The sequence below is a fragment of the Puma concolor genome, chromosome A2, assembly GCF_028749965.1.
Source record: "Puma concolor isolate L17-30 chromosome A2, mPumCon1.1.hap2, whole genome shotgun sequence".
Taxonomy (NCBI): Eukaryota; Metazoa; Chordata; class Mammalia; order Carnivora; family Felidae; genus Puma; species Puma concolor.
In genome coordinates this window covers 105,825,749-105,838,542 of record NC_141668.1, presented here as the reverse complement: position 1 = coordinate 105,838,542, position 12,794 = coordinate 105,825,749, and the positions used below count along the sequence as shown (strand labels likewise).

The window sequence follows — 12,794 nt, the reverse complement described above, 5'->3', positions numbered from 1 at the left end:
CGGGGCTCATGACCTGAGCTGAAATCAAGAGTCACATGCTTAACCAACTGAGCCACCCAGGCGCACCCAAAATGCATGTGGAACTTAAGGTGTTAACAGTTTAAAATAAGATGTTATAAGATGTTTTATGTAATCATCTGTGAAAGCAAAGCAAAAACCTACAGTAAGTACATACAAGAGGAAGAAATCTACATATAACATTACAGGAGCACCTGGGTGGCTCAGTCAGTTAAGCATCAGGCTCTTGAATGGGCTCAGATCATGATCTCACTGTGGTGAGATTGAGCCCTGGGTCAGGATCCATGCTGGGAATGGAGCGTGCTTAAAACTCTTTTTCTCCCAGTCTCTCCCTCTCCCCCAACTAACACTCTCACAATCAATCAATCAATCAATTTTAAACATAACATTATAAAAAATGTTCAAATCACAAGGAAAGTGAGCAAGAGAAAAAGGAAAAAAGGAATTACACAAATCAATAGGGAAACAGACATAATACACCAGATAAACTTAACATACAAAATACATTCCACCAAATAGCTGCATAATAATACAGTTTCTTCTCAAGTGAACATGAATCATTCTCCAGAACACAACATATATTAGGCCACAAAAGAAATTTAAGAAGACTGAAATCTTATGATTACTATAAGCATCTTTTCCAACCACTACGGAATGAACAAGATGCCTAACCACAAGAAATCTGGAAAACTAACAAATACAGGAGGGTTAAACAACATGATACTAAATAAGCAATAGGTCAAAGAAGAAATCAAAAGAAAAATTTAAAAAATCTTGAACCAAATAGAAACTGAAATACAACATACTAAAACTTAACGGAACGCAGCAAAAGCAGCTCTTTGAGGGAAGTTTATAGTGATAAATGCCTAGCTTAAGAAACAAGAAATATCTCAAATCACTTAACTTTACACCTCAAGGAACTAGAAAAGAACAAATGAAGCCCAAAGAAAAGAAGAAAGCAGAAGGAATAAAACAATAAAGATCAGAGCAAAATAAAGACTCCAAAAAGACAATAAAAAAAATCAACAAAAAGCAGTTTAAAAAAAACAAAAAATATGGACTTTTACCTACACTTGCCAAGAAGAGAGCAGATTCCAGCATATAAAATCAGAAATGAAAATGGAGACATTACATACCATACCACAGAAATACAAAACACGAGAAACTATTATGAACAATTATATACCAACAAATTGGACAACCTAAAAGAAATGGATAAATATATAGAAACATACAACCTACCAAGAATGAATCATGAAAAAAGAGAAAATCTGAACATATCAATTACTTGTAAGGGGCCTAAATCAACAATCAAAAACCCTCCCAACAACCAAAGTCCAGGACCAGACAGATGGCTTCACTGGTGAATTTTACCAAAAATTCAAAGAAAAAATTAATACCAAATTTTCTCAAATTAATAGAATTTTTCTCAAATTATTTAAAAATACATACAAAAGGAGGGAACACTTGCAAACTCATTTTATGAGGCCAGCATTACCTGATACAAATACCAGACAAGGACGCTACCAGAAATGAAAACTGAGGTCACTATCCTGGATGAACAGACATGCAAAAATCTTCTACAAAACATTAGTAAACCAAATTCAACACTACATTAAGAGGATCATACATCAGGGCGCCTGGTGGCTCACTCGGTTGAGTGTCCGACTTCGGCTCAGGTCATGACCTCAGAGTTTGTGAGTTCGAGCCCCACGTCGGGATCTGTGCTGACAGCTCAGAGCCTGGAGCCCGCTTCGGATTCTGTGTCTCCCTCTCTCTATACCCATCCCTCACTAGTAGTCTGTCTCTCTCTCAAAAATAAATAAAAACATTAAAAAAATAATTTTTTTTTTTAAAAAACAGCATCATGATCAGGTGACATTTATCCCAAGGCTACAAGCCTCAACATAAACAAATGCATCAGTACAATACACTGGATTAAGAAAATGAAGGATAAAAATCATATGACCATCTCAATAGGTGGTTAAAAATCATGACAAAATTCACCATCCATTACGATAAAAATTCTCAATAAAGTGGGTTCAGAGGAAATGAACTTCAACATAACAAAGGCCATATATGACAAACCCCCAGCTGACATAGTCAGCAGTGAAACTTTCAAAGTCTTCCTCTGAGATGGGAAACCCAGGCAGATGCCCGCTCTCTCCACCTTGATTCAACACAGTACGGGAAGCACCAGTCAGAGCAAGGAGATACAAAACAGTTCAAGGCATCAAAGAAGGAAAAGACATTAGACTGGAAAGGAAGAAGGACTCTATTTGCAGATGGGAGGGTGTTATATGTAACAACCCTAATGACTCCACCTACAAAGAAAAAAAACTCTGTAAAACGAATGCAGAAAAGTTGCAGGTTATAAAATCAACATACAAAATTAGCTTCATTTCTGTACTTTAAAAATAAAACATCAGAAAGATAAACTAAGAAAACAATCCCATAAAAAATTATATATCAGAAAGAATAAAATACCTAAAAATAAATGGAACCAAAGAGGTGAAAAACTTACGTACTGAAAACTACAAGACAGTAATGAAAGAAACTGAAGAAGCCACAATAAATGAGAAAACAGTCCATGCTCATGGGTTGGAAGAATTAATACTGTCAAAATGTCCACACTACCCAAAGCAATCCACTTATTAAATGTAAAACCTGAAGCCATAAAACTCCTGGTAGAAAAGATAGGGGGTAAGCTCCTTGAGATCGGTTCTGACAATGACTTTTTTGGATTTGATACCAAACACCAAAATAAACAAGTGAAACTGCAGCAACCCTAAAGGCTTCTGTACAGCAAAGAAAACCAGCAATAAATAGGCAACCTATGGAATGGAAGGAAACAATTTTAAATCATGTATCTGTTAAGGGGTTAATATCCAAAATATATATATAAGAACTCCTACAAGTCAATAAAAACAATGACAAAAAACACAATTACAATATGGGCAGAAGTTCTGAACAGACATTTTTCCAAAAAACAAAAAAAGGCTTACAAATGGCGAACCCATACATGGAAAGGTGCTCAATGTCATTGATGATAAGAGAAAGGCACATCAAAACTACCACAAAATATAACCTCGCACCTGTTGACAAAGGCTATTATCAAAAAGACAAGAAATAACAAGCACTGGCAAAGATGATGAGAAAAATGAAAACCTTGTGGGCTATTGGTGGGAATGGAAATATGTACAGCCACTAAAAACCATAGGTACAGCCACTAAAAACCATAGAAAAGTTCCTCAAAAAATTGAAAACAGAACCACCAGATAATTCAACAGTTTTACTTCCAGGTATATATCCGGGAAATCACGATCTCAGAAAGATATGTGCACCTCCATGTCCACTGCAGCATTTACTTATATACCCAAGACACAGAAACAACCTAAGTGTCCATCAATAGATAAACAGGTAGGGGCGCCTGGGTGGCGCAGTCGGTTAAGCGTCCGACTTCAGCCAGGTCACGATCTCGCGGTCCGTGAGTTCGAGCCCCGCGTCAGGCTCTGGGCTGATGGCTCAGAGCCTGGAGCCTGTTTCCGATTCTGTGTCTCCCTCTCTCTCTGCCCCTCCCCCGTTCATGCTCTGTCTCTCTCTGTCGCAAAAATAAATAAACGTTGAAAAAAAAAAAATTAAAAAAAAAAAAAAAAAAAAGAAAACACCATGTGTGTGTGTGTATGTGTGTGTGTATGTACATTTACATATATATATATAAAAGTACATACACACACACATATATATATGTGTATGTATATACACATACGCAACTATAAGTAAACACACACATATACACACATGTAAAATAAAAGGAAATCCTGCCATCTGCAACAATGTGGATGGATCTTAAGGGCATTATGCGAAGTAAAATTAAGAAAAAGAAAGAAATACTGTCTGAATTCACTTATATGTGCAATCTTAAAACAATCAAAGTTGGGCAGGGGATGAGATGTGTCAACAAGTGATCAAATGGCACAAAGCTCCAGTTACAGGAATCCCCTCTTACCATGGAGAATACATTCTAAGATCCCCAGTGGATGCCTGAAACTGTGGCTGTTACTCAACCCTACATATGCCATGTTTTGTCCTATACATACATCCCTATGGTAGAGTTGAGTTTATAAATTATATCACAATAAGGGATTAACAACAACAATAAAATAGAACAATTATAATAATGTACTATAACACAAGTTATGTGAAAGTAGTCTCTTTATCTGTCTCTTAAAATATCTTATTGCACTCTACTTGCCCCCTTCTTTCTCCTGTGATGATGTGAGATAATACAAAAGCACATGTGATGAGATGAAGTGAGGTGAATAATGCAGGCATTGTGACACTAATGACCTACTGACAAACATGAGAAAGGAAGATTATCTGCTTTGGGGCTATAGTTGACCACTGGTAACTGAAACCATGGAAAGTGAAACCGTAGATGTGGTAAGACAACTGTATAAAATAAATAAGTCTGGGGAGGTCATGTACAGCATGGTTACTCTGGTAACAAAAATGTACTGTATATTTGAAAGTTGCTAAGATAATACATCTTAAAATTCTCATCACACATACACACAAAATCAGCAACTCTGTGTGGTTATAGATGTTAATTTAGTGTAATAATAGTATTGCAATATATACATACATCAAGTGATTATGTTGTAAACCTAAAACTAACAGCAGTATCACATTATATGTCAGTTGTATCTCAATATAAATAAACATAGATAGATAAAATGAAACTCTGAAAATACACACAAAGAATGAAAAAGAAAAAGGGGAACAAAATTACAATAGAAAGGGAAAATAAGGAAACAATAGTAAAATAATCGGCATAAATCCAATTATATCAATAATGACATTAAACTTTACTGGAATAAATACTCCAATTAAAGACGTTTTTATTGAGAATAGAAAGGGGTCAATTATATGTTGTCTATAAGAAACATGCATTTTAGATATAAGGACATAGATAATTGAAACCAAATGGTTAGAAACGTATCTCTGGAAAACCGTAAGCATAGAATCACTGAATTAATATTAATTTCAGATAACATATGAGAGCAAGGGTTAAAGGGGACATTTTATAAGGATAAAAGCGCAAACTGTGGTTTTTAGTTTGAAGGTCTTCCATGTTTTCTGCTAAACTTATAATGAAGATATATGGGGTTTTTTCAATAAAGGCAGAATTAGTATTAACACAATTGAACAAATATCCATAACATAATCTCTCAGTAAACTAGAAATAGAAACGAGCTTCCTTGATCTGGTAAATGGCATCTATGAAAATTTGGAGGTAACAATGTATTTAATAGTGAAGGACTAAATGCTTTTCCCCTAAGATCAGGAACAAGAAAAGGATACCTACTCTTATGACTAAATACTGTAAAATCTGGCCATTCAAACAGGATCAGTAAAGAAACAAAAGGTATAAAAATCAGGAAAAAAACAAAAACAAAAACACAGTCTCTATCTGCATATGACACGGTGGTTTATATAGAAAATCCTTAGTAATCTTTAAAACAACTACTATAGCAAATGAATTTAACAAGGTGGCAAATACAATACGCAAATATACAACATGCAAACATCTATTGAAAACTGAAACTGACAAATGAATTTTTTAAATATTCCATTTAAGACAGTACCAAAAAAAAAAAAAAAAAAAGAAACCCTACAAAATACTTAGGAATAAATTTAGCAGAAAACATGCAAGGCATTTAACCTAAAAACTGCCAAGAAAAAAAAAAAGTGAATTTTTTAAACCTAAATAAACATGGAAAAACTAACATGATCAGGTATAGGAAAACTTCGTATTATTAAAATTTTACTTCTCACCAACTGACTGGGAGATATATGGAAACTCCAATCAGAATCTGGGGCATTTTTCATTGTTTTTGGAAACTTGACATGCTGATTTAAAATTTTTAGAAACAGGGGCACCTGGGTGGCTCAGTTGGTTGAGTGTCCAACTTAGGCTCCAGCCATCATGATCTTGGGGTTCCTGAGTTCCAGCCCCGTGTCAGCTCACCGCTGTCAGCACCTAGCTGCTTCGGATCCTCTGCCCCCCTCTCTCTGCCCTTCCCCCACTGGTGCTCTGTCTCAAAAATAAAAACATTAAAAAAATAAAAAATAGACATTTTTGGAAATACAAAGGACCTAGAAAATATAAAACAATGTTGAAAAGGAACCAAGATAAAATACTTATACTGCCTGACATCAGATTGCTGTAAAGGTACAGTGATGAAGAAAGTATGGCACAGGATTAACAAACAGATCAATGCAAGAGAACAGTGGAAAAACAGTGCATCTAAGAAGAAACAGAACATACTCGGATCAAATCTTCAAAGAGCCAGATAGATCTTCACTGCAGCAAATATGCCAAGATAAGTTTGAATTTACCATAGTTGGGGGAAAATTTCAAGTTACTTAGATCTTTCTAAGTTCAAAGAAGTGTACTTATAGCAATAAATAAGAAGCTAATGCAAAATGAAAAGGCCCTAAAGTTGAAAACTGAATGAAATGAAGACTAAAGCAGGTAATATTAAATAATTTTTCAGATCTGCAAATGAAGGCCCCAGAAATGCTTCTTTGAAAATACTTTGGCCTGGAAATTCTGAATTCTTTTTTTTTTTTTAAGTTTATTTATTTTTTGAGAGAGAGAAAAGCATTAGCTGGGGAGGGGCAGAGGGAGAGAGGGAGACACAGGGAGCCAGATGCCTGCTCCAATTCACCTACCAGGAGATCATGACCTGAAGTGAAGCTGGATGCTCAAAGGACTGAGCCACCCAGGTGCTACTGAATTCTTTTTATTATTATGCTAACCATTACACTGCTATTACACTACCATCAAGCCAGAAAAGCACCAGTCTTTATTTTGAGATAATAAACAAAAAGAGACCATTTTATGCCCAGAAAAGAAAGAAAAGAAGGACAACAGGAAGGAGGACAGAAGAGAAAAAAGGAAGCAAAGGGACAGATGAATAGCAAAAAAAAAAAAAAAAAAGTATCCAAATGAAAGGAAAAGTCACAGGGCAGAATGTTCCAGGGACAACCTAATATAAGCAAATAACATTCTAAACGAACAAATGGAGTTAATAAAATTGCAGACCTTTCTTATTACAAGCTTCATGGATTGCAGAATTTGATTTTTTGTTTCTATTTAAAAAGTAGAAATAAAATTGACTCTCAATGTTAAATGACGTAAGGAAACTACAAATGGGTAGCACCATGAGAGCATCTTGAAGAAAATTAATAAAATGTGTCCATTTCCTTCCCTACTCCTAATTCCCAGGCTTGAACACACATTCCCACTCCATCACCAAAGAAATGAAGGTTTATGACTATGTAAAAGTTTGAAGATTGGTAGAAGTCTAAAAGATGTGTTAATAATAAAGGTTAGCACAGTACTCATGGATTAAGAAATAAGATTAAAAAAATAAGACTTACTGCTCTCTGTTCCTGGTGCCCCATAACATAACTCCTATTTCAAAAGTTAAGGTCCCTCACTCGCCTCCGACAGCCTGCCTCATCATCCGCACGCCCTGCCGCTGCCCCGCAGCAATGCTTCGATTACCCGCAGTACTTCACCAAATTAGGCCAGTGTCCAGGGCACTGGCTCCTCATCTTACTTGGGCCTATGCCAAAGATGTAAAATTTGGTGCAGATGCCCGAGCCTTAATGCTTCAAGGTGTAGACCTTTTAGCTGATGCTGTAGCTGTTACTATGGGGCCAAAGGGAAGAACAGTGATTATTGAACAGAGTTGGGGCAGTCCCAAAGTAACAAAAGACGGTGTGACTGTTGCAAAGTCAATTGATTTAAAAGATAAATATAAAAATATTGGCGCTAAACTTGTTCAAGACGTTGCCAATAACACAAATGAAGAGGCTGGAGATGGCACCACTACTGCTACTGTCCTGGCACGCTCTATTGCCAAGGAAGGCTTCGAGAAGATTAGCAAAGGTGCTAATCCAGTGGAAATCAGGAAAGGTGTGATGTTAGCTGTTGATGCTGTAATTGCTGAACTTAAGAAGCAGTCTAAACCTGTGACAACCCCTGAAGAAATTGCTCAGGTTGCTACCATTTCTGCAAATGGAGATAAAGAAATTGGCAACATCATTTCTGATGCAATGAAAAAGGTTGGAAGGAAAGGTGTCATCACAGTAAAGGATGGAAAAACACTAAATGATGAATTAGAAATTACTGAAGGCATGAAATTTGATCGAGATTATATTTCTCCATACTTTATTAATACATCAAAAGGGCAGAAATGTGAATTCCAAGATGCCTATGTTCTGTTGAGTGAAAAGAAAATTTCTAGTGTCCAGTCCATTGTACCTGCTCTTGAAATTGCCAATGCTCACCGTAAGCCCTTGGTCATAATTGCTGAAGATGTTGATGGAGAAGCTCTTGTTCTGAATAGGCTGAAAGTTGGTCTTCAGGTTGTAGCTGTCAAAGCTCCAGGTTTTGGTGACAATAGAAAGAACCAGCTTAAAGATATGGCTATTGCTACTGGTGGTGCAGTGTTTGGAGAAGAAGGGTTGACTCTAAATCTTGAAGATGTTCAGCCTCATGACTTAGGAAAAGTTGGAGAAGTCATTGTGACCAAAGATGATGCCATGCTCTTAAAAGGAAAAGGTGACAAGGCTCAAATTGAAAAACGTATCCAAGAAATCATCGAACAGTTAGATATCACAATTAGTGAATATGAAAAGGAAAAACTGAATGAACGTCTGGCAAAACTCTCAGATGGAGTAGCTGTGCTGAAGGTTGGTGGCACAAGCGATGTTGAAGTGAATGAAAAAAAAAGACAGAGTTACAGATGCCCTCAATGCTACCCGAGCTGCTGTTGAAGAAGGCATTGTTCTGGGAGGGGGTTGTGCCCTGCTTTGGTGCATTCCAGCCTTGGATTCAATAACTCCAGCTAATGAAGATCAAAAAATTGGTATAGAAATCATTAAGAGAACACTCAAAATTCCTGCAATGACCATTGCTAAGAATGCAGGTGTTGAAGGATCATTGATAGTTGAGAAAATTATGCAGAGTTCCTCAGAAGTTGGTTATGATGCTATGCCTGGAGATTTTGTTAATATGGTAGAAAAGGGAATCATTGATCCAACTAAGGTTGTAAGAACTGCTTTATTGGATGCTGCTGGAGTGGCCTCTCTGTTAACTACAGCAGAAGTTGTAGTCACCGAAATTCCTAAGGAAGAGAAGGACCCTGGAATGGGCGGAATGGGAGGAATGGGAGGTGGTATGGGAGGTGGCATGTTCTAATTCCTAGAATAGCGCTTTACCATTGTTAATGAACTGTGAGAGGAAGCTCAAGGCAGTGCCCCTCAAGAATAACTTCAGAGAAGTCAGTTGAAGGAAATGACTGAAGAAAAGGCTGGCTAATGTTTAAGAAAATCACTATAACCATCAGTTACTGGTTTCAGTTGACAACATATAATGGTTTACTGCTGTCATTGTCCATGCCTACAGATAATTTATTTTGTATTTTTGAATAAAAAGACATTTGTACATTCCTGATAAATGAATGCAAGAGCCATGTACCAATGTACTGCTTTCAACTTAAATCACTGAGGCATTTTTACTATTATTCTGTTAAAATCAGGATTTTAGTGCTTGCCATCACCAGATGAAAAGTTAAGAAGCAGCCTTTCTGTGGAGAGTAAGAATAATTGTGTACAAAGTAGAGAAATATCCAATTATGTGACAACCTTTGTGTAATAAAAATTTGTTTAAACTCAAAAAAAAAAAAAACCAAAAAACCAAAAAAACAAAAAAAATTATCCCATAGGTAAAAGATAACCCCTAAGGAAAAATTTTAAATGGAAATACTTGAAAACATACAGATTGATGATGTAGCAATGATGTAGCAATACTATTTCAGGAGGCTTACTAAGCGCAAGTTAAGAAATCATCCCCTTCAATCAATTTCACTGAGCAAAAGTAATGGATATTGACCTGAATATGCAATACCTGTACCTTGAACAGGAAACCCTTACAACTATCATAATGTAAATAATTTTATATTCTAAGTATTCAAAAATATCACCTTTTTACAAAGTGCTTATGATCACTGAAGAGTCATTAGAGACAGGAAAACACTGCTGTATGTTACATACGTGGAGTATGATGTGAGAGAGAAAAGTACATTAAAATACCTGCTGGAAGTTTCAGCATAATTTTTAGCCTAAGCACTGAGAGGACTCTATGTGATTTAATTATAATTACATAGATATACACATACACACTAATATACATATATACATATACATAGTATATATAACATACTAATATATGTACGTATACATATACACTAATTACATGGAACAACAAATAAGGCCAATAAGTGGAAAAATCATCTTTCTTAATATAGTCACAAGATGTTAAATTCTAAAGCTTTTCATAAAAATAATAACTCTATTAAGTTATTGTCATTTATTATTTGAAGTTTTATTTTTATTGTTGAACTTCCTAAGTGCAGGGCTGGATTTGATGTTTTCTAAAACAGCTGAAGTGCTTACTTACACACTGAGCATGTTCATGGTGTTTTCTTTCTCCAGCCTCACATAACATACCTTAGACAGTCTTTTGGAAGATTCACAATTATGGTCTGCACATGGCTTAGGTCCTTTTTCAGTGTCTAGAGATGAAACTGAGAAAATACATTTTATTTTATCATGGGCCCAAAGTACTGTATCATAATATTAAAACTGGATTTTGAAATATAAAACAGATGATTTATCTAATACTTCTCTTCCACTCGTAATTAAGCAATTTTCCTAATGTTAAACTACTCTTTTTAGCTACAAACCTAAGCCAAAAAGTTTTTTAATATGAATCAGGAAAACCTCACTATTATACTGATCCTAAGAATTAATAATAATGATAGTAACAATAACAATGCCTGATCATAACAATAAAGACTAGAACAGAAATGTATGAAATAAACAACAGAAAAATCATAGAAAAGCTTCACCAAAGTAAGAGTTAGTTGCTCCTCTGAAAAGGAAACAAAATTGGCAACCTCTTAGGAAAGCTAACCAAGGAAAAAAGAAATGTCCCAAACCAACAAAATTATAAATAAACAAGGAGACACTATAACCGGTAACATGGGAATTCAAAGGATCATTAAGAGACTACCATGAATAACTACACCTTACTTGACTGAGGAACATGGAAGATATAAAAAATTTGCAAAGACATAAAAACCAAAAGGGGAATAAGAAAAAGAGGACTTTAGAGATTTCTATTAATCTTTCTAAATTACCTCATCAACCTAATTACCAGGGTTCTAAAACCCTCAGTTACTTCACTATGGACCAAAATATACAAAGTCTGATTTCTACCCCTAGGTCTATCATCAAGAAACCCAGGCACATTATTTACTATCTCCTTGAGACTTCTGCTCTCTGCTCTGTAAAACAACAGGCTAAATATTATGATTTTGCTATTCTTTCCAGTTGTAAAAATAAGATTTAAAATATAAATATGTCAGGGGCGCCTGGGTGGCTCAGTCAGTTGAGCGTCTGACTTCAGCTCAGGTCATGATCTCACAGCTAGTGAGTTCAAGCCCCATGTCGGGCTCCGTGCTGACAGCTCAGAGCCTGGAGCCTGCTTTGGATTCTGTGTCTCCCTCTCTCTCTGTCCCTAACCCACTCGCATTCTGTCTCTGTCTCTCTCAAAAATAAATAAACATTAAAAAAAAATTTTAAATATAAATATGTCAGTCTTAACAATCTAAGCTCTTCTCTAACCACAAGCAATCATGACTATTTTACTTTCTCCAAATTCTCAATCATATCCTACCCATTAGCCATTCTAGAATGTTTCCTAGATATACTCTGTGTTGTCTTTATACATGACTTTAAGTTGCTTTTCTGCATGGAATTCTTTTAAAACACCAATAATTTCATGGGTCTCCTTAACTGTTTATCTCCTAATGACATCTCTACTTTCATAGCACCCAAAGAACACCTGGAATTTCTGCCACAGTATTTGCTGTACTACTGTTACGTGACATCTTCCTTTAAGTAGAATATGACCTTCTTGAAGAAAGATCCTTGCTCTATATTACTGACTTTGCCTGATATGTTATGTAAAATATGTTGGATGGATAAGTGTTGATAAGAAGGTAATAAAATTGACCACAGAAGTACTAATAAATGCAGAATACACTTGTAGAATATTGGGCAATCTTCATTATTTCAGTATTCTTTTTTATTTTTATTTAAGTTTATTTATTTTGACAATTACAATTGAGAGAGAGCATGCACGCACAGGGGAAAGGAGAATCCCAAGCAGACTCCATGCTGTCAGTGCTGAGCCCAACACAGGGCTTGATCTCACGAACCGCAAGATCATGACCTGAGTGGAAATCAAGAGTTGAACACTTAACCAACTGAGCCACCCAGGCGCCCCTTCAGTATTCTCCCCAAACCAGACACATTATGTAACTTCCCTGCTTTCATCTGAATTAATATCACAAAGAATTATCAAATATCACAAAAAAGACAAACCACATCTGGGTGATTTTATAAAAGCAAACAGAACAAGATGTTTGAGCTGAAGCAGACCTCCAAGTTGGGTTGTAGATTTGGAGGGGGGAAAAAAAAAGGAGGTTTTGTTTTTTTTTTTTTTTTATGGACTATTTTTACTTTAAATCCTTTTAAAATGAGACCATCCTAAAACCAGACCCAGGGAATGTAAAATTTCTAAATTTATGTATCAAAAATATACAATGGATTTAAAGAAAGCATTTTCAAAT

General features: G+C 35.7%; 1 protein-coding gene and 1 pseudogene across 3 annotated transcripts in view; one reads left to right on the top strand and one right to left on the bottom strand.

The window, feature by feature from the left end:
* The window catches only part of ZPBP (zona pellucida binding protein), a 118,557-nt gene that overhangs the window by 54,355 nt on the left and 51,408 nt on the right, over window positions 1–12,794 (bottom strand). For all 3 annotated transcript variants that reach the window (XM_086697118.1, XM_086697117.1, XM_086697119.1), the window contains one exon: window positions 10,606–10,682. In XM_086697118.1, the coding sequence (XP_086553244.1) occupies window positions 10,606–10,682 (77 nt within the window). The remainder of the gene's footprint in view (window positions 1–10,605; window positions 10,683–12,794) is intronic.
* LOC112859624 (60 kDa heat shock protein, mitochondrial pseudogene) lies at window positions 7,539–9,767 on the top strand (annotated as a pseudogene).